Below are 25549 nucleotides of genomic sequence, written 5' to 3'. Positions count from 1 at the left end.
ATCTAATCGGTAATCTGTAGAATTATGTATGAATCGACACGTGGACTCGAAAAGTCTTATCTAACAATATAGTAAGATTTCTTCAATCATTAAAATTATATTTTTATCTCTAAAAATAATGCTAAGTATATTTGAATTAGTAATATAAATGAAAACACTTATAATTTTGAAGTATACAAATTAAAAATAGTAAAATATATTAAAGTCTATAATTTAGACCTCGAATGATTGGAGTTGGAAAAATTATAGACGTCACTATTTGGATGAATAGTATCATTCAAAGGTCTAAAATTTTAGACCATGGTCTATTTTAGACCTCCACGATTGGAGATGGACTAAGGCTCTACATTATCCAAGCCCTTGTTGTTGGAACCCGAGAAGAGGGAGCCACGGCCGAAATGGTACGTGCAAAACTATAAATTGGAAAAGAGAGCTGGGATGGGAGGCGAATGGAAAATTTAAAACGGCCACAAGGCACTATGCCAAAAAGGCCTTCAGACGACACACTTCAGACGACATAAGTTTTGTTTTATGTCGTCTGAGTTTTTCAGACGACATAATTTTTGTTTCTGTTGTCTGAATATACACTAAAACCATACTGGTTTAATTTGGAAAAATGGTGAGCATTCAGACGACACATTTGTGTAGTTGTAGAAGGTGGTGATTTCCTATCTCAAATTTGGATAAGTGGTGAGTATTCAGACGACACATTTGTGTAGTTGTAGAAGGTGGTGATTTCCTATCTCAAATTTGAATAAATGGTGAGCATTCAGACGACACATTTGTGTAGTTGTAGAAGGTGTTGATTTCCTATCTCAAATTTGGAGGGATATCCAAAAGTTGATGAGCTTTTCCCTCTCAAATACCCAAGCCCTAGTTAACTAGAAATTGACATTCGGACAACATTTAAATGTTGTCTAATTGCGGAGGTTGTTTTAAAAATTTTTGAGTTATTTTGGCTTGTGCTTTTTGACCTCTATCCCTCGCAAATTAAGTCATTTTCTCTCCTTCTCACTCTTCTCTCTCAACCCGACCTGAAACCCGCGACTTGTGCTTTTTGACCTCTATCCCTCGCAATTATCCTTCTCATCAGCTCTCTCAGATCTCGATTCTCACTCTCGATTCTTCTTCTTAGCCTCTCCTTCTTCTTCTTGGTCTCTATTTCATCTTTCGCGTCCGGATTATGGAGCTCTCCAGCAACCAGTACAACACTCTAGAAAAATTAGGCTTCTTCTCTATTTAGGTTCTTCCATTTGTGGGCTTCTCGATTTGGGGATTTAACGGGTACTCAATTAGCCACTTCAACAATCCAATCTTGCTTAGATTCATTCAGTTTACTTCGACATCCATAGCTGGTGAGTTAAATTCGAGATTTTAGATTAGGGTTTTGATTATTTGGCAAAATTTAAGAAATCTGGTGTTTTCTTTTGTGTTTAATCTGAGAGTGGACATTGGGGCTTGCTAAATCAAATCAAAATTATTCTGTCATGGTCTCAGAGGATGGAACTGCTCCAGCTACTACACGAATGGGAAATCCATTCTCTCCTTCTCAATTTTTCTATCTTTTGTGGGTAATGGGTAAAACCAAATTGGGGTTTTTTTTGTCTGATTTTGATTTTGATTTTGGGGTTTGTTTCTGACTTTGATTTTGTGGTTCCTCACTTTGAGGATGACTGCAGGAGGCGTTCTAGAGGCAATCCAGATTCAAGAGAATTTTTGTGTTTAGTGGGAGCAGTCTGGTTATCAAAGAACATTTAATATTTTTGTACATAGGTATTATTTGCGCATCAGCATTATCGTTTTGAATGTAAACTTTGTTAGTCTTCAGGGTAGAGTTTCTTTGCTTTGGTATATATCACTGAGCTTATGTGTTTTTGGTTTGTACAGGGAGAGGGAATTTCAGTAGCAAGATGATCGATTTAGCTATGAAGACCACCTCAAACTCTTCGTCGACAACTCTAGATCGATCAAGACCAAGCTTACAGTTCAGTAATCAATGGTGTTTCTATTCATGTTATTAGTTAACTGATAAAGATAAAGCCTTTAACCCTCTTAATATGTTCTTTAATTTTCTTTGATTATTCATATGATATGAAGTAGAGTATTCACAATTGTGTTGGGCTTTGATTTTTGCGTGTGCTTTTGTTTTCAATGGGATTTCCTGTTGGTGGTGGCATCAAAATGATTTTGTTTTTGGTTTTTGTTTTACTGAAATTGGGAGGTTGCTGTTAGCCTAATTGCCAAATTCAAAACCACTGGAAGTAGATCTTGGTAAGGAGAAATGTCTTTAATAATCTGCCATTTTCAACCCAACTCAACTCAGGCATTTTCTTTGTCCATCTTCAGTAGATCTTGGTAAGGGGAAATTTCTTGGTAAGGCATTTTCTTTCTCCATCTTCAGCAGATCTTGGTAAGGAGAAATTTCTTGCTAAGGCATTTTCTTGATCTGCTGAAGGAGAAATTTCTTGCTGAGGCACTTTCTTTCTCCATCTTCAGCAGATCTTGGTAAGGAGAAATTTCTTGCTAAGGCATTTTCTTTCTGCATCTTCATCATTTCCATCAACAACCCAACTTAGGCATCCTCTTCCTCCTCCTCCTTCTACATTAGGTAAAGGTCATTTTTCATGTTTGCTTTGCTAAGTTCTTTGTTTTGATTTCTAGGAATTTGCTAGAAAATTTTTTGACATTGGAATTTAGCAATAGGTGGTTAAACATATATAGCCAATAAGTGGATGCGTTGAGAGTGTGGTTTTGATATGGGTTTCAAAGTTTTTGACTGTTTGTGTTTGAATGCCACTCCTTGAAATTGATTTCATGTGTTCACTTACTAGTAAGCATAATATTTTGAGCACTTTTGGTAGTAGTAGAATTGTGTTTTCTTGTGTCTTGTGTTTGAGTAATAAAGTCTAGAATGAGATGAGATGAGAATGTCTTGAGAGTGCAAGTAACAAGGTTTTAGATAGTCTGATGCTGTAGGACATAATGAAAGAGATGTAAATAAGGATATAGTCAGTGACTGATTTACACCATCCCCTAAAAGATATTAATTGTGTACAAAAAATATATGAATAAGGGATAGTTTCCATTTTCGGTACCCTAATTTGCAGTCTTGATGCTTCATGAGCAAGCAGCTTCTGTAGTTACTTAAAGAATGCTAGCTACATATACTTTGACTCCAACTACTTGAAGTTTGACAAGTTCGATGATCTTTGCCCGCTTGCACTTGTTAAAGAGGTACAACATCAATGTCTTCTATTTTGGTTACCTATGTAACATGACCCATTTACATTGATATTATAAGAAAATGTTTGTTTGTTGCGGTGCTGTTTGTTATTGTAAGGCATTGTGACTTAATCCTTGACAATAAGCCATTTCTTTCAGAATTTTGATGATGTACTAGTTCCTACTGATCATGTAAGTCGAAGTTATAATGATAAATACTGCTATGTGACACCTCCCACTTTCTTTATAGTTTCTCAAGTTATAATTTACAGTAGTCATATTAAGTATACCCATCCAGATGCAAACTAGTCATTATTGCTGAGCAAATCATATAACTCTAGTCAGTCCCTTGTAAAGCCACTTTTTTTCTTCTTTTCTGAAGCATCTCTAAAGAAATTAAAACTTATATATCCTTATTTTTGCATATCCAATATTATCCATCATTGACCAAACTTCTTTTTATTAGTTAACTGAGAGAGGTGGTTACATGGACTTTTGAAGCTATGTGACGCACCAGGAATAAGAGGTGCCTACGGGTGTATGTCAATAAGGATATAGGCATTGAACAAGGGTAAAGCTTTGTGACACCTCCCACTTTCTTACATACCAACCTTCTCAGCTCTATCAATCTAGTTACTCCCTATATATGTTGTATTTGCAGGGACATCTACAATCATTTTGTAAGTGATGCAACTGGAGGAGCAGCTTTATGCAAATGGAGATAGGTACTTCAGCTGATCCCTTCCCAGCAAGGTTTGTTTACTTTATTTTAAAAGAAATATGCACATATATAAGAGATCATCAAGATTGGGAATCAAGAAGGGGGGGATTTACAACATATTTGGGATCAGTAAGGTGAGTATTACATATTTCCTTATAGCTTCCTCTCTTTATTGGTTTTTTTTTTTTTTGGCTTTTCTGCAGTAAGTAGGTATTGTTGGAGTGTTGGAGTGTATACCCTTCGATGGTAATGTTAAGCCTTGCCTTAAAATGTACAATGCCCTGGATCATAATATTAGCACTTGGTTTTGGAGAGTGGAGTTCTACACTTTCTGAAGCTTTATCTTCAATTATATGTCTAATTGGGTTGGTCTTCAATTATTTCCTCGGTCGTACACTGAATCACTTTTACTGATTGTAGGTAGCAGAAGAGCTTTACCAATCTGGTTTCATCAGTTATCCTCGCACAGAGACCGATGGCTTCTCTCCAAATACTGATTTGCATGTTAGTAATTTCTTCTTTATAAACTTTTTTTTGGCACACATAAGCATACTTTTCAATTTTTATTGCCTTTGCTCTTGAGGTTTATAAATTTATGCCTTATCAAATGTAGCACCATATAATCTTTATCTTAATTATCTGCCTTATGTTAGTAATATATTATTAGCTTTGTGAGTAATGGATCGGTATTTCTTTGAGCTTGGCAATTGTACAAGAACAACAAGGGCATCCTGGATGGGGATCATATGCACAGCGATTGTTGGACCCTGCTTCTGGGCTTTGGAGAAACCCTAGTATTGGTGGACATGATGACAAGGCCCATCCACCTATTCACCCAACCAAATTTTCTTCTGGAGAATCAGGATGGAGTCAAGATCACAATGTAAGTAGTCTAAGCATTCAATGGTGTTATAATGGTCATTGCATGTTCTTCAATTGTAGTTTCATTTGATATAAGTTAAGATCTATTTTCTGTTTGTTGCTTTCTTAAATTTTATGTTCATTTTTGTTTTCAGCGACTGTATAAGCTGGTTGTTCGCCATTTTCTGGCATGTGTCTCACAGCCAGCTGTAGGGGCTGAAACTATTGTTGAAATAGATATTGCTGGCGAAATGTTCTCTGCATCTGGGAGAGTGATACTGGCGGTGAGTTTTCCATTGTGTTCTTATGCCCTCTCCCTTCACTGTTTGGAGTCAAATTCGTGATGGTAATTTTTATTGAATTGCTAAAGAGTCTTATATTTTTCTTAGGTCGCTGGCTAGGTGTTATGGTATTTGTGGTCAAAATGGTGTTATGGATTAGATGCAAATGTTGAAAATATGTAACCATTACATTCTTTGGAAACTTTTCTCTAGTGATTCAGCTGGCAATACCTTTTTTGAGGCTATAATTAATTTCAATTGTATATATGCTAGTCCCCTTTGAAACTTATACTAGTTTGGAGACAGGGACCCAAGTAATGGTCCAGTTCCAATGAAAGTTATTTCATTTATTGTTGTTCTCTCTCTTCTATTTTCTTCCTAGTAAATCTGTGTCAGTGGTACCAACTCTAGACTGAGAAGTTGAGTACCATCATTGTTGCGACTAGCTTTTTTGTCTTTCTTGCTATATGTTTGATATGCTTCCACCGTGTCCATACAAGTGCACAACTGCATGCAATATACTAACTTCTGTCTTTATGTGTGGGTTTGACAATACATAATCTATAGTCTTGATCTGCTTGACAAATATACTAACTTCTGTCTTTATGTGTGGGTTTGACAATACATAATCTATAGTGCTTCAGATTTTATACGACTCAATTGCTTTCTGTTGCTTCTTGCTATCTTATCTGTTATGTTATGTCTTTGATATGCGTTCATTGTGTCAATACAACTGCTGCAGTATCTGTCTATCTGTGAGGGGCTGACACTACATACTACATATAATGTTTATGTGGTTGGCAAATAATTGTAGTGTTTGAAATTTTATCTGAACCATTGCTACTGCTTTTGTATCAGAAAAATTACTTAGATGTGTATCGCTTTGAATCATGGGGAGGTTCACTGCTACCAACATATGCTGTTGGACAACAGGTTTGCTATTGATCATCCAACTAAGCTATGCATCTAAATTTATGATTAGAGTTTATGATTAGTTCACTGGAAGAGGAAGACAAACAACGATACGATTGCAAGTAATATAAAAAAGATTTGGTATATAGTGTCATTATATGATGAACTAGATTTACATAGTTGATCAGAAGTTGGGATTTTTTGTCTAATTCTTCAAGTCAATTACCAGCCTTAAAGCACTAATTCGAGTATTGCTGTTTTACCTCCACAAATGCAAATATTTATGGGTTTAGTTATGCAATATGAAGTTTTCACTGAAAAAGGTTGTGACAGGAAGCAAATTAGTAAACCTGTATTGGTGATGGTAGCTTAGCTTTTTGGTTTTAGATAACCTCGGAAATGAGCTAGCTTTCAGCATTCTTTTTGGTCTTTCTATCATCCATCTTCCCCTAGATTTACTTAGTAATTCCTACAGTACCTCAAATCCTTCAGATAAGCACTTGTAATTGTAAAAGGCATGTTAGGCTATGTTAGTTTTGACTTGTGTAGCAACTGCAGCTTATTTAGGCTTTAAGGAAAATGGAATTGTCTTCAGAAATCGAAGACAATTTAGGTAATTCAGCTTTTCTTTTACTTGTATTGTTCTCTTTACAGATGAGGACCAAGTTCTAGCAACTGTGAGGGTTCAGCCATCTCATGGTTAACTAACGGCATTTGTGGAACATCCTAGAATGAGCAGGCTGATCCCCAACTTCTTTTCCATTCAAATGGTAATTTATTTTCCACCCACTTTATTAACTGATCAGTAAAACTATACATTTCTACCTTAGTTATACCATGCTGGCCTTAATTTTCACTACATGCATATGGTTCTACCCTAGAGGCACATGATTTTGAATACAGGTATCTTAGATTTTAGTCTTATGAGGTGTTAGTGGAGCTTATTGAGATGTGGTTATGTCTTCTGAAAATACTGGTTCTTCCCTAACTTTATGCCTTTTATATGTCTGTAACTTGTCTGAGTTTCTTTTTACGTACCATTTGGCTGTACTTGTTTGAAATTGTTTTTGGTTTTGGTTATGTTTGTTGAAGTTCGCTGCAATTAGTAGATTTTTGTGCTTTGTTTTGGTTGTTAGGTGTAGTTTGCTGAAACTATTTTTGGTTTTGGTTATGTTCGTTGGAGTCTGCTATTTAGTTTTGGTTTTGGTTAGTACTGACTCTTGAGTTTAAAAAGTCATTTTTGTCAGAACCTGCTGGGTTTTTTTTGTTTTGCTTAGGTGGTGTTTTGTCTATAGCATCACCTCAGTTATTTCCTTTTACTGAAACTACACGTGTGAAAGTTTATCTAATTATATTTAGTGTGGCTATACTAACTCATAGTTTGATGCCCTAGAATCTATCGAAGATGGAGGTAAAGAAGCTCTTTAATAACATCAATAGCTCAGAGTATGTGATAGTTATCTAGACATAAATGTACTAAAAGCACTAGCAAATATAACTTCATTCTATGTGCATATTATCTGCAGGGTTATGCATATATACTCACGCAGCCCGGAATACCTTCCGTTTTCTATGACCACTTCTATGATTCGGGTGATTCAATTCATGATCAGATTGTGAAACTGGTACAGCAGTGTAGCTAGGTAGTTCCTTTATTAACTTGTGTCTAGTAGATTCTTCATTCATTAAGCATTTGGACTTGTCTGCAGATTCAGATTAGTAGATATGGGACATTTTGAACTGATCGATGCTCATGATTAGGTTGTGTACATAAGACAATGGTGGATTAATAGAAATTGCAATGAATGATTTTGGATGTGGGTTTCATACTTTCATGAATGGGCAATTTTAATTTCCAGAATGCATGCATACCAATTGTAACAGGGGACTACTAATATGTGTTATCTCAAATTGCAAGCTACAACAAAAGCACACCAAAATGTGTGGTTGCAGCTGCACAAAAACAACACAAAACCCAATTGGAATTCTATTGTCCTTTTGCCATTGGTACAATAGAAAATTGCAAGCTACAACAAAAGCACACCAAAATGTGTGGTTGCAGCTAAACAAAAACAACACAAAAATCAAATAGAAGTCTATTGTCTTTTTGGCATTGGGACGACAGAAAATTGTAGTCTAAAGGGCAAAACAACAACATAAGTTAGACGAAAGTGTTGGCTAAAACGTATAATAACAACAAATAAGTGTGGTTGGAATCAATCACAGACAATATAAAAAGACCTCATAAAAGACCTTTCACACAACACTTAAGTGTCGTATGTATGTACCCTAGAACGACACTTAATTGTCCTCTGATGCTCTTTACGACCACATATAATTGTCGTTTAAAGTAAATTAGCACAACCTTTAAATGCTGTTGTATGAGAGAAGACACTACATAAGAGTCTTCATATTTCTTATTTAAGGGCATTCAGACCACATAAATAAGTCTTGCAAATATGCTTCACACAATAGTATTTAAAAAATACTGTGGTTGTTTTATTTATCAGACAATACAAAACTGTTGTTTGAATGCTTTTAAAGAAACAGATCACAATGTTCCCAAAATGCAAAACTCATCAGACGACACACGACTTTTATTTTTTTATGTCGTCTGAAAAATCAGACGACAGAACACTTCTGTCGTCTGATGCCCCCAAGAGACGACACCGTACTAGACGACACATTTTTGTTCGTTCAGACGACAGAACAGTTCTGTCGTCTGATGCACTTTTTGGCATAGTGAGGGCTTTGGGATTAGAACCAGAGTCACAGGAAACGCTCACTTGACCGACAACCCGCGTTCCGGATCGGCCGATCCCAATCGCGGTGAGTCCACGACCCGAATCGCTGGGTTTAGCGATCCCTTATCGGTCCTCCATCATACCTCCCATATGATTCAATCAAGTCTGGATTTGATGTTTACCCGTCTGGTTATCTTCAAACCTCATGTTCCTCCATCTATGCGATCTAGATTCCTGTATCAGATCTTCAAGCAGACTTATCGTGTTTTTTTTTCTTTTTGTTCTTTTGAGATTAGGATTATCGGCTATGTAATCTATATCCCTAAACCCATGATTTATCTTCTTCCTTTCCGGAAGAGAATTTTATTCTCATTATAATAACTATTTTTTTATCAAAACAAATAAGAAATAATGATTATTTTCTGTTATTTATAATTTTACATCTTTACCCATTCTAATTGATGATGTTTTCATAGTATATGTATAAGGGACAGTTACGTCAAAATTTTTTTGACTAATATATCCTAGCGTACGCATACCACGTACCCGTACCGGAACGTTCCGCGTTTCAGGAAACATTGATTAGAACTAGCAAGTTTATGGCTCATTGTGCAAACTTTCAGCCTTTCAAGTAAAAAATGAACTAAAAGGAAGCGGATCGACTAATAACTTTGAGGAAGGGAAGACTGAAAGAAAGCAACAGCCAGTTTTTTGTTGCAATACAAGACAGAACATATCTATAGATTATAATAAGAGGACGAACTTGATTAACCAAGTACAATTTTCTTTTTGAATAGAGATTGACAAAGTACATAAGAGTAGCTGAAAATTATGACATTAAATGACCTGACCCCAACTCATGAGGAATACTAGTTTGATTTTTGGAAAAGGAGTGAGAGAACCAAAACATGCAGCTGATCCATCAATCAAGTTAGCCAAAACGAGATTGTGATCACTGACTAAAATATAGCGTGTAGTAGAAATAACAAGATTCAAAAAAAAAAAAAAATTGGATAGAAATAATAAAAAAAGCGTAAAAATATAAATGCGATGAGTCACTTTTATATACTCGATCGATGAATTTTTTACCTAACTTTGTTTAATTTATCTTAAGTTTAAATCTATTGATGAAGAATAATGAGTAAAATAAATAATTTCTAGCTATTTTTTTACCAGTCACCTTGTAATATATATCAGATATCTAATGACAATTGAGGCATAGAATTCAATAGGTGGACATAATTATCAACCCAAGAAAATATCAGAAAGATGTGACATTTTATATTGGCACCGTAAAATAATTATTAGGATTTGTCGATATTTAAGACCCCGACTGGTGGTTCTCCACTTCTGACTCCTCCATATCCCACCATTAAAGCCCCCCATGGTTTAAGTTCCGGCTGTTTTTGTGCCAGCAGCTAGCTACTGTTTTGCAAGAAAGTCGGTTGTCTAGATGCCTCGTTGTAAGCTTCCCTGCCTTTAGGCTTACCAACCAAAATCACCAGTTGGATATAATAATTGGATCTGCTACACTCAACATTGTCGACTCAAAAATAATAGAAACATTTTTCTTCAAAATAATAAATAATAGAAATATTATATAATATCTTATATAATTAAGTCAATTCTTGATAGAATGGTTAAATTTTTGAAATACCACATATGTCATCACATAATTAATATAAATATTAATAAAATTTTTATTTCTATATGAGGATAAGATAGTCAATAGACTATATCATATTTTAAAAAAATTGCAATAAGTCCCATGAAAAAATGAGAAGCTTCTCCAAAATCAAGAGAGAAATTGCTGTAAAAATGAAAGTCAATTAACATGTGCTCTGTACATGTTAAGAGGCTAGTATAGTTATTATAAGAATAAAGGGTTAGATTTATTTATTTTTTTATCAAATACAACAACTAGTCTATTGTGAGTCGAACTCACAACCTCCCACTTACAAAGAGGAGACTATGCCACTAGACCAACAACTAATCTTTGAAAAATCTCTCTCTTATCTTCGATCTCTTTTTCCCCATAGACTATCATGTTTCTCTCCATTACTTAAATCAATTGATATATAATATTTTAGAGTTTTAGTACCAACACATATCCAACCCTTTCCTAAAATAATTTTTTAATTATTTTATTTATTGCATTGTTATGCATATGCTATGCACCACATGAACAAGAAATTTCATTTCAAAAGAACCGCGATACTAATCCTTTGTTGCTCAATAAAATCAGAAAATTATAGTAGAAACAACCCAAATCAAAAATCTTTGACACAAAAACAACAGAAATCCTAGACCATAATTCTTTTTTTTATTAAAAAGGAAACCCTAGACCATAATTAGGATAATCGTAAATATATGATTTGAATGTATTCTTAAATTGTGTTGAGGAAGTCTTTGTCGTTGGAATTGCAGTAAACCTTTTCATTTGTTGAAGAGAATAGGAAGAACAATGGTGTGAGAAAAGCTTTGAGGGAGCCTATTGTGAGTGGGAAGAATGAGAAAATATGGAACTGTGGAAATTTAAGCAAAATTTAATATGGATAATTGCGACTTTTTAATCCTTCTAAATGGTTATTTTCAACCTTTTAGGAAAAAAAAAGATTATAAATCAATTTCAATACTAAAAAAATGTCATTTTTCAAAATTTCTCTACTGCAACAAACACTTTAATTTTAATCGAAACAGATTATAAACAATGTAGTCATGAAAATCAGACATAACATTTAGAGCACTCACGGCTTCGGCAATGTCCAAAATGTTGATCCCATTTTCGAAAGCGTAGCTGAGAATTTCGTGAGCTTCTTTCTCTATGGTTTGCTCACCGAACATCATTATCTTAGCTTTCTAGATAAGAAGCTTGAAGGTTTGGGAGTTTGTTGTTTTGGTTTTCAAAGTGAAGATGAATGTATAAAAACTTTATGTGCTTTTCCTTAGCAGCTTTTTATTTTTATTTTTTTCGATTTTATTTTTACAAAACTACTCAAGTAAGGGACAGTTTTGTAGAGACTGTAAGGGATAAGTGAATCTGACGGCTGTGAATAAATGTATAGTTTTATGTTTTTGTAATTTCAGGCTTTAAATTTAATACATGTGGCTCAGATCTATTTATCTCTCACAATTCTTTAAAACTGTCTCTTATGTGAGTATGCATGTTTGTTTAAATACGTACATTATTAAATGAATTGTTGTGAATGTTTGATGCATGTATTGGTTTTTTTTTTAAGGAGAAGAAATACTTTATTAACTAGATACGATTACAATCGTACATGAGGGCATCCAGTATAAATTCTGGAGCAGTAGTAAACCATTCAAGCTGGACATTTGATTCAAAACTATGATGAGCTAGACAATGAGCAACCATGTTTGCTTGTCTAGGAGAGAAGCAGATTGTCACTTCCCCTATGGTAGTCACTAAACCTTTGATATCAGCAATCAAAGCTACCAGTTCAGATAGGTCCCCAGCCACAGAATTAATGGCCTGAACTGCATTTAAGCAATCACTCTCAATCACCTCCCTTGTAACATTCAAGGCCTGCAACAACTCCAAACCAAACTTGAGTGCCAACAGTTTAGTATGCAACGAAGAGGTGACAAAATATGACCTGTGCGAGAAGGCAGCAATAAAACCCCCGTGAGAATTCCGTAACACTCCACTCGTCCCGCCATACTGAATAGAAGGAAGGAATGCTCCATCTACATTGAGTTTGAGGATACCTTCCCTCGGTGCAGTCCATGTCTTACTACGAGAAAGTCGACTGCGCTCTATAGCATCCGAATACTCCACAAACCAGGCCATGGCAGAGGCCACAACACCAAGCCCTGTGTGTGAGCGATCCCTCCACATCTTATCATTCCGATTCCTCAAGAGACTCCACATTAAAACAAGTAGTTTATCAAAACCCTCGAGAGTCATAGTAGTGGCTCTATCCAGAAACCAATCCTTCCAGGACACGAATGAATGTGGAATATAGAAAGGAGGAGCACCTAGGATCTCAGTACTGAAGGGACATTGGCAGAATAAGTGTTCCACAGTTTCAATAGCATTAAAGCAGACCACACAATGCAAATCACTGGAATACCCTTTGGTGGACAAAGCAGCACGAGTAGGAAGAAGATTATGCACTGCCCTCCACCCAAAGATAGTGACCTTACTAGGGACTTTGGCCTTCCACAGATCCCACCACACCGGACCATACCGGTCTCTAACAGAAGTGGAAGCAAACTGATTGCCCAGGAAAAAATCACAAGCTACTATATAGGCAGACTTCACCGAAAAGAAACCTCTCTGATGTAGTTTCCAAGCCACTCTGTCTTGACGATAATGTCTACTTAGAGGAATAGATAGAACCTGTGTCGCCACCTGTGGATCAAAACACAAATGTACTGCCACCTCGTCCCACGACCATGTATCCTGGTTAATTAAATCTGCGACTCTCTCAAACACAGTATCCGGAGGCTGGATTAAAGAATGATGGGGAACCGAAGGTATCCAGTCCGAATCCCATATACCAACTGAAGCACCGTTACCAATCCTCTAAGACAAACCAGCCTACAACACTGGCCTAGCCTCCATAATACTACGCCATGAGTACGATGGTCTCTCACCCATATCTGCAGTGAGGAACGTGCCGTGAGGATAATATATCGCTTTAAATACCTGGGCCACAAGAAACGAGGGTTGGGTAAGGAGACGCCATCCTTGTTTTGCTAGCATGGCCAGGTTGTGGGCATGGAGATGTTTGAAACCCATGCCTCCTTTAGCTTTTGGAAGGCACATTCTCTCCCAAGATCTCCAATGGATTTTACGTTTATCCTCAGTACTACCCCCAAAGAATTGACAACAACAAAGTTGTTGAAGATCATCATAGAGTGACCTAGATAAAGCATAGGAATTCATGACATAGTTTGGCAAAGTTTGAGCAACCACCTTAATGAGCAATTCCATATCCTCCACCCCCCCCCCCCCACACACACACACACACACACACACACACACTCTGAAGTTAGCGCGCCAACTAATGAGCTTTTTTGTGCGTCTCTCCTTCAAATAGGCAAAAATGGTCATCTTGTTGTGCCCAACATGTATAGGGAGCCCTAGATACAACCCATGCTCTTTTACACATTCTACACCCAAAATGGCCGCTAACTGCTGAGTCCTCTGAGGAAGACTAACATTACCACTGAACACTACACTGGATTTCTGCAGGTTAATGTGCTGACTAGAAGCCTTTGCGTACAATGTTAAAATATTCTTGAAGGCTCGGCATTCTGCAACTGAGGCCTCACCAAATAAAAAGCTATCATCTGCAAATAGCAGATGGTGAAGGATAAGTGTAGTAGGAGACATTTTCAAACCATTTATCAACCCATGCTGTAAAGAAGAAGTAAGTAGAGATGAAAGCCCCTCAACACAGAGGATAAAGAGGTATGGGGAGAGCGGATCGCCCTGTCGAATGACTCTGGTAGGTAAGATAAAACCTGTTGGAGTCCCATTAATCAGACTAGAGTAACTGACTGACTTAACTGTATTCATCACAATCTTGACCCAATTCGGACAAAATCCCAACTTCAACAGAACTGCCTCCAAATACTGCCATTCTAAACGATCATAAGCCTTAGAAATATCCAGTTTTAAAGAGAAGAAACCATCTACCTGCCTGCGGAGCTTCTTCATAAAGTGAGCTACTTCAGTAGCCACCAAAGTGTTATCAGAGATTAGCCTCCCTAGGACAAAAGCACTCTGCAACGGTGAAATAATCTGAGGGAGAAGCAGCTTCAATCTATTTGCCAAGACTTTTGAAGCAATTTTGTAGACGACATTACATAAAGCAATTGGTCATAAATCAGAGACTAATTGTGGCTCTTTAATCTTTGGAATCAGAGTAAGATAAGTGAAGTTGGATTCTTGAGAAATCTGACCTATACAAAGAACCTCCCAGACCGCCATACAAACGTCCTTCTCTACAACGCTCCAAAACTTTTGGAAAAAGGAAGGCGACGTACCATCAAGACCCGGAGACTTGGATGGGTGCATCTGAAACAGGGGCATGTATTGGTTAATTACACATATATGGTCGAAAATTTTCAGTGTCAAAGTAGATTATACCATACGTCCTTATTGTAAAATTCAAACTACTATTTCCTCAAAATCATCAAGATCAATATCTTGATGTTCATCTAGTCATCAGATCATGTCTACGTAATCGATTTGTTTACAAAGTTCCCATGCATCTACATCAAGATCATTAGCTATATATCTCTCAAGTTTTGCAGTTTATAGCATTTGTTTTTTACATCAACATCTTCTATTTCATTCCATCATATCTGGCATTTTGTTCGTATACGCGACATAACTCCCAGGACTCCATTATTGAATCCCATACTGAGAATTAGGTTGCCTTTATTTCATTCCAGAACTCTTCTTCATTAATTGTAACCACACAATGTACCTTATTTTATTGTAACCACACATAGCATTTATGTAACCTAGCGCTGTCAATGGTTCGTGTCGGGTCAAGGTACATGTCATGTCACAAGAGACAAACCCAACCCATTTATTAATCGTGTCGAAAATTTAAACCCAAACCCAACATATTTATTAAACGGGTAACCCGACCCGCTTTTTAATCATGCGGGTTCAACCCTCTTTATTTCGTGCGGATTTCGAGTCGTGTTATCGGGTTGTGTCGAAATTGACAGTCCTAATGTAACCTGGCGTCCAACTATTGGATTCCATAGTGATAATTAGTTGCCGCAATAATTAGGAAGGGAAATAAAAAACAGAGAGAACAAAAGACTTTTATGTTCATTCAGTCCTATATATATGTTCTCTCTCAGTCTTCCCTTCCTCAAAGTTCATAGCCGATCCTCATTTCACTTCTTACCTTGAAATTTTTCATAATGAGCCACAAAGTTGCTAGTACTAGTCCTCGAAATGTTGCCGTCTTAGTTTTTCCATTCACCTCCCATCCCACCGCTCTTCTTCGATTTGTACGTTCCCTTTCAACTGTTGCCCCGGATATGCAGTTCAGCTTCTTCAACATTTCTAGATCAAATAGCTCCCTCTTCTCAGGTTCCGGCAACAAGGGCTGTGATAATATAAAGCCTTACAACGTATGGGATGGCTTACCAGATGGTTACATACCTCTCTCCAGAAATCCACAACGGGAGCACGTTGAGTTGTTTATTGACAATGCACCTCGGATCTTCGAGAGGGCAATCAAAGAGGTGGAGGCTGAAACAGGACACAAGTTTGGCTGCTTGATTTCGGATGCATTATTCTGGTTTGCTGCAGACATAGCCGAGAAAATGCACGTCCCTTGGGTGACCTCATGGATTGGTGATATACGCTCACTTTTTGTTCATATCGAGACTGATATAATTAGAGATAAAGTGGGAGCTCCTGGTAAGGATGTATTGTGTTTTTTTTTTTCCCTTTTACATCAATAAATATGTAGAACAATTTTCACTCATGTGTTTTTCTATTCTGTACGTACATAGGACAAGACAACAAAACCCTGGAATTCCTTTCGGGATTCTCCGATGAGTTTCAAGCGTCTGACTTACCCAAGGAGATTGTATTTGGAGATATAGAATCGCCATTTGCAAGAATGTTGCATAAAATGGGACAGAAGCTGCCACAAGCAGCTGCAGTTGCCGTCAACTCTTTTGAAACAATGGACTTGAAAGTTACTGAGGAACTGAAGAAAAGACTCCAAAAGTTGATCCTTGTTGGTCCACTACATCTTGTCCGGCCACTACAATCAGTAGTATCAGATGATGAGGATCAGCAGCAGGAGGAGGATGTATGCTTACAATGGCTGGACGACCACGAGCCTGCGTCGGTAGCATACATCAGCTTTGGAAGCCTGGGGGCACTACCCCCCATGGAGGTAGTAGCATTAGCTGAAGCTTTAGAGGAAGGTGGATTCCCCTTTCTTTGGTCATTTAGGGGAAACCTGGAAGACTTTCCACAAGAATTTATCGAAAGAACAAATAAGTTATCGATAGGAAAAATAGTTTCATGGGTGAATCAAGAGCAAATCCTAAATCATACCTCGATAGGAGTGCACGTAACACATAGTGGTTGGAACTCGATTTTGGAGAGTGTAAGTTGTTGTGTTCCTATGATTGGGAGGCCTGGTTTTGCTGATCAACACATAAATATGCGGAGCGTAGAAGTGGTATGGCAAATTGGTGTGAGAATTGAGGGAGGCGTTTTCACTAAAACAGGAGCAGTCAAGGCACTGGAACAAGTCTTATTTCTTGAACAAGGAAAAGAGATGAGACAGAGAATTGGAGTCCTTAAACAGCTTGCTCAAGAGGCTGTAGGACCCAATGGGAGGTCAGCTCAAAACTTGAGAGCTTTGGTAGAGATCATCAAAGCTTGATGACCAAGTGAACTAAGTTTAATTCTCATTGATCTGTATCCCTCCTATATATGTCTTGGTCTTCAGGTGGGTGAAAGATTAACAAGAATATCATGACATAGCTGGTTCATGACCTAAAATCATAAGAACGGTGAATTAGCAGGTATTCTTAATTTTTGTTTTAGATGATTTCTTTTGTTTTGGCATTGGTTGTGGTGCTTCCTTGTCTATTGGCGTTTACTTGTTTTTGTGAAGGATGCGATGTTGTTTCTGGTAAGAGTATGTCCTCTCCTCATGATTGAATCTTTTTTCATTTTAATAAAATTTTAATTACCTCGCTTTGTTGAGGTTTGATATTCAATAAAAAAGAAGTTAATTTCAAGTATTAATTAGTAAGGGGTAGACCATTAGTATATAATCTTATTAACCATGTTGTATGCCATCGATGATTTACTCGCTAAGTTCTATTGACCCCTCATAACTACTCAGTCTTGTAATAATTTTTAGGATAACAACGATTTTCACAAAAAAGGTTTAGGATAACTACTTAGTCTTGATTTTATTTTTATCTTTTGTAGAGGTTTATATACATACAACCTAAGAACCGCTCACCTAAGAGATAATTTGTAAGAGACTATGAAGGACAACTGAATTTGAGGGCAGAATACAAATACATAGTTTTAAGTTGTTATAATTTCATCTTTAAATCGAATACATGCGGATAAGATGCAGGGGTCCCTCATAGGCCCTTAAAGATGATTCAAATTTGCTCACCACTATTCCTTAGGTGGTACCACCACTCAATAAGAAGCTGTCATGTGTGATAACTCATAACCATGCTGCTAACCATGGTTAACTTAATTATCAGGAAAGAGAAAAAGAAATTTAATAATAATTCAATCTTTATCCTCTTATTCTTCTAAAAAAAATTAATTAATTAAAAAAAAAAAAAAAGAACCTTTATCCTCTTAATTTCCAAACGTTTTTCATAACCATCTAGCTTCCTCTGTGAGGAAAGATATACCAAAGTCACGAAGTGAAAGAAATAAAGAAACAGAAGCCATGAACAACAATGGCAGCCTTTCATTTGCCTCAAACCCAGATTCGCATGCTCACAAGCACAAAAAGCAAAACCCATGTCCCTCACTTTCATAAGCAAAATCCATCTTCCAATGCAAAAATCTCAAATATATAGAAACCTGCTCCCGCTGCACCATCAATTTTCAAAGACTATAGATCTCCAAGTCAACTTAGATGGTGGACATTTGGTTGCACGTAGAACACTCGCACCCGATCACGCCTAAACCTAAGTAACCCTAACCGAGTACGATCTCATTCAGTCTCCACTCTCACACTCGGCCTCCCATCTCATTCTCTCTCTCTCTCTCTCGACTCCACACCGAGCCCGACTGCACACCGCCGCAACGACCGCCACAATCTTGCTGCAGAACGCTGCTGGACGCCCGCCGATCTTCATGCTGAGCCCGATCTTGCTGCAGAACGCTGCTGGTTGCCCATCGATCTTCACGCAGAGCCCAATCTTGCTGCAGAACGCTGTTGGCTGCCCGTCGATCTTCACGTCGAACCCAAACCGGGCCGAACCGAAAATTCAAGTCACCAGATATTTCGGCCTAGCCCATGTAGAAATAGTTGTCGGTCCAAATTTAGGCCCAACCGAGAACTCCGGGTCGAAGTCGGGTTCGGCCCAAAACCGAGCCGGGCTGATCCGAGCCCAGCCCTAATTAGAATGGTGGGTCTTGGATTAAGTCTAAAACTGATTTATGTTTTGACTGAAATCTAGATTTCAATATAGGACATCGACGTAGGAAAAGATTAGGAGGGTTTTGGGAGGGTCCGAAGTGGGGGGCTGGCAATTCGGGAAAAGGCTGGATTATTTTTAAATATTTTTTCTTTTCTTTTCTGATAATTAGATTAACCATGGTATGATTTATAACACATGGCAGCCTCTTATTGAGTGGTGGTATCACCATCTCAGGGATAGTGGTGAGCAAATTTGAATCCCCTTAAAGATATCACTTAGGTGAGCAAAATTGCATACAACTTTATACGTACATATAGGAAACTAATACACATAATGAATGCCTAATAATCAACTAATTACTGGCATGACTAAAGATGCTCTAACGATACCAATTTGGATAAGAGTACTACAAGGATTCACAGTTTTGATGGACTTGTAAATCACATACCACTCATGCACGTCCAAATTAAAGAAACATTTTATTTGAACCTCCTATTCCGATCCATGCACGTCATATAACTGGAGGAGCCAAGTAGGTACTTTCATTATAGAAAAATGCTGGTGACTAAGCGCGGAGGAATAGTGCTTGCAATTAGGGCTGTCAAGGGGTAGTGTCGGGTTAAGTTCGTGTCGGGTCAAGGTATTTGTAGTGTCACAAGATACAAACTCAAACTCAACCCATTTAATAATCGTGTCAACAATTTAAATCCAAACCCAACCTATTTATTAAACGGGTTACCCGTTTCCAACCCGCTTAACCCATTTAATAAATATGTCGTGTCGTGTTAGACAAAATAACTCATTTAAGGGTTAACAATGCGACCCATTTAACTAAAAAATACATAAATTGATTAAATTCACTAAAAACTCTATAAGACGAATAATATAAATAATTATATATATTCATAAATAATTAAATCCAATAATTATAAAGCAAAATATTTCAAATTGTCTAATACTATGATCAAATACTCCAAACGTCCAAAATTTTAAGAAGAAGCATAGCATAATCGGGTTATACGGGTTCACTTCGTGTAGGCGGGTTGACTCTTGGCCGACCCATTTATTAAATGGGTCATGGCGGGTTGACCCACAGCAGACCCGCTTTTTAATTGTGCGGGTTCAACCCTTTATTTCATGCGGGTTTCGAATCGTATTATTGGGCTGTGTCGAAATTGACATCCATACTTGCAATACTTAATCCTAAGCGACATGTTGTGCAGAGGCTGACAAAAAAGTGGGTCGATAGATAAGAAGTCGAATTAAAAAGTGGGTCGACATGCATCATGAGGATCTTGATCTTGATGTTCATCTACCAGTCGAATTAACGGTGCACGATCTTTATGTTCATCTACCCACCAAACCATGCATGCATGTCTACCTAACTAATCGATACGTTTACAGAGTTCCCATGCATGAACATCCAGATCATTAACTATCTCTCAACTTTTGCGGTTTACAGCATTACTTTGTACATCAACATTTTTCATAGGGCCAGCCCTGAGGATGCAGCCTGAGGCGGCCATCGACCTCCCGTAATTCAGTGGTACGTAATTGATTTTTTTTGACCTTCTAAAGTCAACCAAGATCGAGCCCAGATGGCTTAATTATATATTTTGTCTTTTTATTCCCTAGTTTTTTTTGTTATTGAATAATTTTCCTTTTTTTTATTTTATATTTTTTTTTTCCTCTGGTCTAATGATATTTTTTGGTATTAAACACTTTTTGTCCTTCTTTTTCTCACTGCAACTAATGTTCTTTTGAGAAATGTTTTTTTTTTTGGGGTATGATACTAATGTTCTTTTGAGAAATGTTTGTTTTTTGAGGTGATTCTAGTCATACCTTCAAATTTTCTATTTGGATCTCTTAACTTTTTTGAAAATTTTGAAATCCTCTTTTACCCTTGAATAAAAAAAATTCCAAATATATATAAATCCTCACTCAACTACCCAATGATACCTTGCCTTCCACCACTGCAACTCTCTCGACCTTGGCATTGGTGTCAACTACACTAATGAAAAATATTTTTCTACATTAGAATCGTACTATTCTAGCCTGCTCTTCCCAACTTTATCAATTTACTCTCATCTGTATTGAGACAAAAAAAAAAAAAAGGTGCCGTTTAACAAACCAAAAATCCATTGAAACAACAGCAACGTGCTTAGACTTTAAAACATGAGGCAAACAACTAGTCTGCCAAAATCATGTATAAACACCAGTAATTAATTGGGAATAGTTCATAATCATATCATGAATGTTTTTTTGATAAGAATCATATCATGAATGTTAATTATCCTACCTACAATACGTGAACAAGAGAAAGAAAGTTTATCAATATCAATTAAAATAGAAGGGCAAATTAAGAAGAATATCTCTCTTTGCAACGTTGCAGTGGTAATGCGAGGTCTTGCCGAGATCGGAACTTCATGCCTTAGAGAAAAGGAAGTGAGTAAGAAAGAGAGAAAGGGAGTAAAGATGGAAATTTGATGGCAAATATTTTGAGAGTATGTCCAAATAGCAAATTTGGAGGTTTGAATAGACTCACCTTTTTTTTAATTTTTTTGGATTTAATACCTTAGTTCCTTTTTTTTCATTGCTACAAATGTATTGGGTTCAGTTTATTTTAGAAAAAGAAAATTCTTATGACTGTTTGCCTCTGGCATCCAAAACCTTGATTTTACATCATCAACATATCTGGCACTTTGTACAACATAACTCACATGGTCCACTATTAATTGAATATGGACTAAGAATTAGGTTGCTGTTATTTCATTGTAGCCACTCATACTCACATAGCATTTTGTAACGTAACCCGGGGTCCATTAGTTATTGAATTCCATAGTGACAATTTTGTAGCCGCACTAATTAGCAAGGAAAAATAGAGAACAAAAGACTTATGTTCATTCAGTCCTATATATATATATGTTCTCTCAATCTCCCCTTCCCCAAAGTTCATAGTCAGTCCTCTTCATTTCATTTCACGTCTTACCTTGAAAGTTTTCATAATGAGCCACAAAGTTGCTAGTTCTAGTCCTCAAAATGTTGCAGTCTTAGTTTTTCCATTCGCCTCCCATCCCGGCTCTCTTCTCCGATTTGTACGTTCGATTTCAACTGTGGCCCCAGACATGCAGTTCACCTTCTTCAACACATCTAGATCAAATAGCTCCCTCTTCTCGAGTTCCGGCAAAAAGGGTTGTGATAATGTAAAGCCATACAACGTATGGGATGGCTTGCCAGATGACTACATACCCCTCTCCAGAAATCCGCTGGAGCAAATTGAGTTGTTCCTTGACAATGCACTTGGTAACTTCGAGAAGGCAATCAAAGAGGTGGAGGCTGAAACAGGACACAAGTTCGGCTGCTTGATTTCAGATGCATTCCTCTGGTTTGCCGGTGACATAGCCGAAAAGATGCACGTCTCTTGGGTGCCCTTATGGATCTGTGGACAACGTTCGCTGCTTGTTCATATTGAGACTGATATAATCAGAGAAAAAGTGGGAGCTCTTGGTAAGGATGTATTGTTTTTTTATTCCTTTGCTAATGTCAAAAATACATCAATAAATATATAGAACAATTTTTATCACTTATGTGTTCTTTTAATTTATGTGCACACAGGACAAGAAGACAAAACTGTGGACTTCCTTCCGGGATTCTCAGATCAGTTTCGAGCATGTGACTTACCCAAGGAAGCTTTATTTGGAGACATAGAATCCCCATTTACAAAAATGCTGTATAAAATGGGACAGAAGCTGCCACAAGCAACTGTGGTTGTCATCAACTCTATTGAAAATATGGACTTCACAGTTACTGAGGAGCTGAAGAAAAGACTCCAGAAGTTGCTCCTTGTTGGGCCACTACATCTTGTTCGGCCAGTACCATCAGTTATATCAGATGATGAGGAGGAAGAGAAAGATGTCTGCTTACAGTGGTTGGACAACCACCGGCCTGCGTCAGTAGCATACATTAGCTTTGGAAGTCTGGGGGCACTGCCGCCCATGGAGGTAGCAGCATTAGCTGAGGCATTAGAGGAAGGTGGATTCCCCTTTCTTTGGTCATTTAGGGGAAATCAAGAGGACTTTCCACAAGGATTTATCGAAAGGACAAACAGGTTATCCATAGGAAAAGTAGTTCCATGGGTGAACCAAGAACAAATCCTAAATCATACCTCGATAGGAGTGCATGTAACACATTGCGGTTGGAATTCAATTTTAGAGAGTGTAACTTGTAGTGTTCCTCTGATTGGGAGGCCTGATTTTGCTGACCAACACATAAATATGCGGAGCGTAGAAGTTGTATGGAAGATCGGTGTGAGAATTGAGGGAGGCGTTTTCACTAAAAGCGGAGCAGTCAAGGCATTGGAACAAGTTTTATTGCTTGAACAAGGAAAACAAATGAGACATAGAGTTGGAGTCCTTAAGCAGCTTGCTCAAGAGGCTGTTGGACCAAATGGGCGTTCAGCTCAAGACTTGAAAGCTTTGGTAGAAATCATCAAAACTTGATGATGACCAAGTCAACTCTGGTTTGTATCCTTCCTATGTGTGTCATGATCTTCAAATGGGTGAAAGAATAACAAGAATGTCATGATATAGCGAGCTCATGATCTAAAGTAAAAAGAATGGTAAGCTGGGTATTCTTAATTTTCTTTTTAGATAATTTCTTTTGTTTTAGCATTGAGAGTCTTGCTTTCTTGTGTATTGGTGTTTATTTTTTTTTTTTGCAAAGGACGAGATATTGTTTATCCGCTATTCTTCAACATCGGTCCTTTGGTATTGAAGGGGTAAGAGTATGTCCTCCCCTCATGCTTGTATCTTCATTTATTTAATAAAATATTACCTCGCTTTGTCGAGTTTTTATTCAATAAAAAAATATGTTAATCTATTGATAAGGGGTAGACCATATATGACTGTGTTTTTCCAAAATCTTATGCAAAAATAATCTTATTAACCATGTTGTATTCCATCAATAATTTATTCGCTAAATTCTATTTGTTGAAATTCATGGTGAAACATAAAAAAAAGTAAAAGAAAGTAGAAAATCTAAGAAAATCAGAAACCAATGAAGAAGACAATGTACCTCGCCGCTGAAGGTTGAGTATGAACCCGTTGGTTCGACCTCGCTAGAGGAGGAGTAGAAGCTGGTCCAATTCAAGCCTTGTCTCCTCCTTGTTCTACTTTTTTTTTTTTTGGGGTAAAATGGGGGCAGAAGGCCCATAAGAAAAGAAAGAAAAAAAAATTTATTGTCCCCCAATAGACGTTTATTGGGAGCCAATAAATGTTTATCGACCCCAATAAATATTTTGAATTGACGTAATCTCCTCGTTTTTTTCCTTAATCAAAGTTTTAGTTGTCTAATTTTAGAGAGATTAGATCTCATTCCGGCAATGTAAAGGTTTATATCGGGGGGGGGGGGGGGGGGGGGGGGAATTGGGGAATAAAGGTGTATTAGGGGGCAATACACCTCTCTGGCGACCTATGAGATCTCCGGCGATCTTTTTGGGGACCTCCGGCGAGGTATCATAAACTTTTATTACCCCCAATAAATATCTAGTGGGAGACAATAAATGTCTATTGGGAGACAATAAAGGTTTATTTAGAACAATAAACCTCTCCGGCGACCTTTGAGAACCTCCAGCTAGGTTTTCAGATAAGTCCAGTGGCCGGCGGTCAGTGACCACCGGATTATGGCAACCATGATCCCAGTCCGGTCGCTAGTGATAGGACTCCGGCGAAGTCTCCTATGGTTTCTCTCACTTCCATTCTCTCTCTCTCTCTCTCTCTCTAACAAAAGGGTGGGGGCAAAATAGGCTTAAAAAAAAACAAAAAACAAAAACTTAATTGGTTATTAGGAAAGACCTTAAAATGTAGGAGTGTATTGAGATAATGTAGGAATGTATTAAGATACTAAATATTAAAGTAGTAAATGTCATTAATTAGAACAATAAAATAAATAATAAGAACCAAATGGTTAATAATATTAACTAATTACTTACCAAAATTTTGGAGTGAAGAAGAAAGTAGTAGGAGAAAGAAGTGAAAAAAGAAACTTGTAGTTTCCTTCGGTGCAAGGAATGAATGGAATTTTGGTGTATTAGGGGGAGAGAATTGGGGAATAAAGGTGTATTAGGGGGCAATACACCTCTCTGGCGACCTATGAGATCTCCGGCGATCTTTTTGGGGACCTCCGGCAAGGTATCATAAACTTTTATTACCCCCAATAAATATCTAGTGGGAGACAATAAATGTCTATTGGGAGACAATAAAGGTTTATTTAGAACAATAAACCTCTCCGGCGACCTTTGAGAACCTCCAGCTAGGTTTTCAGATAAGTTCAGTGGCCGGCGGTCAGTGACCACCGGATTATGGCAACCATGATCCCAGTCCGGTCGCTACACTACTAGAATTTTGTTCATAGACATCGGCCCAGAACCGATGTTAAACTAATTTTCGACCGATGTCTTAGTGGGTGTAGAGAAAGATATAGACATCAGTATAAGCGCGTTTTTAACCGATGTCCCAGACAACAACCAACATCGATTCTAAAAAACAAATCGATGTATAATCGTTATAATCATCATATTTTTGTATGTTAGGTATGTCTAATTCTTCATATTTTCACATTTTATGCTTAATAAAGTATATCTCGAACAATACCTAAGTGAACAT

The 25549-nt window shown here is 37.4% G+C and overlaps 4 protein-coding genes and 1 long non-coding RNA gene across 5 annotated transcripts; 4 read left to right on the top strand and 1 right to left on the bottom strand.

Moving 5' to 3' along the window:
- The first annotated feature begins 1678 nt into the window (after nt 1-1678).
- LOC121052713 lies at nt 1679-3363 on the top strand. Its single transcript, XR_005809862.1, has 3 exons — nt 1679-1773; nt 1888-1984; nt 3108-3363. It is a non-coding gene; the product is annotated as an uncharacterized LOC121052713 (long non-coding RNA).
- Nucleotides 3364-3937: 574 nt separating this feature from the next.
- LOC112198739 (DNA topoisomerase 3-alpha-like) lies at nt 3938-6090 on the top strand. Its single transcript, XM_024339860.2, has 4 exons — nt 3938-3975; nt 4643-4826; nt 4960-5088; nt 5944-6090. The coding sequence occupies exons 1-4, from the start codon at nt 3938-3940 to the stop codon at nt 6028-6030; spliced, it is 438 nt and encodes a 145-aa protein (XP_024195628.1). The 3' UTR covers nt 6031-6090.
- Nucleotides 6091-12000: 5910 nt separating this feature from the next.
- Nucleotides 12001-14430, bottom strand: LOC112198738. Its single transcript, XM_024339859.1, has 3 exons — nt 13751-14430; nt 13414-13630; nt 12001-12978 (listed from the first exon to the last, which is right to left on the bottom strand). Exons 1-3 carry the CDS (start codon nt 14428-14430, stop codon nt 12001-12003), a joined length of 1875 nt encoding a protein of 624 aa, XP_024195627.1.
- A 1160-nt stretch (nt 14431-15590) lies between these two features.
- On the top strand, nt 15591-17379 carry LOC112198391 (flavonol 3-O-glucosyltransferase F3GT2). Its single transcript, XM_024339504.2, has 2 exons — nt 15591-16161; nt 16257-17379. The coding sequence occupies exons 1-2, from the start codon at nt 15657-15659 to the stop codon at nt 17144-17146; spliced, it is 1395 nt and encodes a 464-aa protein (XP_024195272.1). The 5' UTR covers nt 15591-15656; the 3' UTR covers nt 17147-17379.
- Nucleotides 17380-21768: 4389 nt separating this feature from the next.
- Nucleotides 21769-23733, top strand: LOC112198073 (anthocyanidin 3-O-galactosyltransferase F3GT1). Its single transcript, XM_024339090.2, has 2 exons — nt 21769-22394; nt 22503-23733. The coding sequence occupies exons 1-2, from the start codon at nt 21893-21895 to the stop codon at nt 23384-23386; spliced, it is 1386 nt and encodes a 461-aa protein (XP_024194858.1). The 5' UTR covers nt 21769-21892; the 3' UTR covers nt 23387-23733.
- Nucleotides 23734-25549: the final 1816 nt, after the last annotated feature.

This window comes from Rosa chinensis, chromosome 4 (assembly GCF_002994745.2).
Source record: "Rosa chinensis cultivar Old Blush chromosome 4, RchiOBHm-V2, whole genome shotgun sequence".
Taxonomy (NCBI): Eukaryota; Viridiplantae; Streptophyta; class Magnoliopsida; order Rosales; family Rosaceae; genus Rosa; species Rosa chinensis.
This window is presented reverse-complemented; position numbering and strand designations above follow the sequence as displayed.

What these genes read in the sequence shown, in the direction of transcription:
- LOC112198073 (XM_024339090.2), top strand. Translation starts at nt 21,893, where the DNA reads ATGAGCCACAAAGTTGCTAGTTCTAGTCCTCAAAATGTTGCAGTCTTA. An exon ending in AGAAAAAGTGGGAGCTCTTG is followed by an intron (nt 22,395 to 22,502) that starts GTAAGGATGTAT and finishes ATGTGCACACAG; the next exon opens with GACAAGAAGACAAAACTGTG.
- LOC112198739 (XM_024339860.2), top strand. Translation starts at nt 3,938, where the DNA reads ATGGAGATAGGTACTTCAGCTGATCCCTTCCCAGCAAG. An exon ending in GCTGATCCCTTCCCAGCAAG is followed by an intron (nt 3,976 to 4,642) that starts GTTTGTTTACTT and finishes TATTTCTTTGAG; the next exon opens with CTTGGCAATTGTACAAGAAC. An exon ending in CTGGGAGAGTGATACTGGCG is followed by an intron (nt 5,089 to 5,943) that starts GTGAGTTTTCCA and finishes CTTTTGTATCAG; the next exon opens with AAAAATTACTTAGATGTGTA.
- LOC112198391 (XM_024339504.2), top strand. Translation starts at nt 15,657, where the DNA reads ATGAGCCACAAAGTTGCTAGTACTAGTCCTCGAAATGTTGCCGTCTTA. An exon ending in AGATAAAGTGGGAGCTCCTG is followed by an intron (nt 16,162 to 16,256) that starts GTAAGGATGTAT and finishes GTACGTACATAG; the next exon opens with GACAAGACAACAAAACCCTG.
- LOC112198738 (XM_024339859.1), bottom strand. Translation starts at nt 14,430, where the DNA reads ATGAAGAAGCTCCGCAGGCAGGTAGATGGTTTCTTCTCTTTAAAACTG. An exon ending in TGGCGCGCTAACTTCAGAGT is followed by an intron (nt 13,631 to 13,750) that starts GTGTGTGTGTGT and finishes TGCTTTATCTAG; the next exon opens with GTCACTCTATGATGATCTTC. An exon ending in CCTCGTTTCTTGTGGCCCAG is followed by an intron (nt 12,979 to 13,413) that starts GTATTTAAAGCG and finishes CTGGGCAATCAG; the next exon opens with TTTGCTTCCACTTCTGTTAG.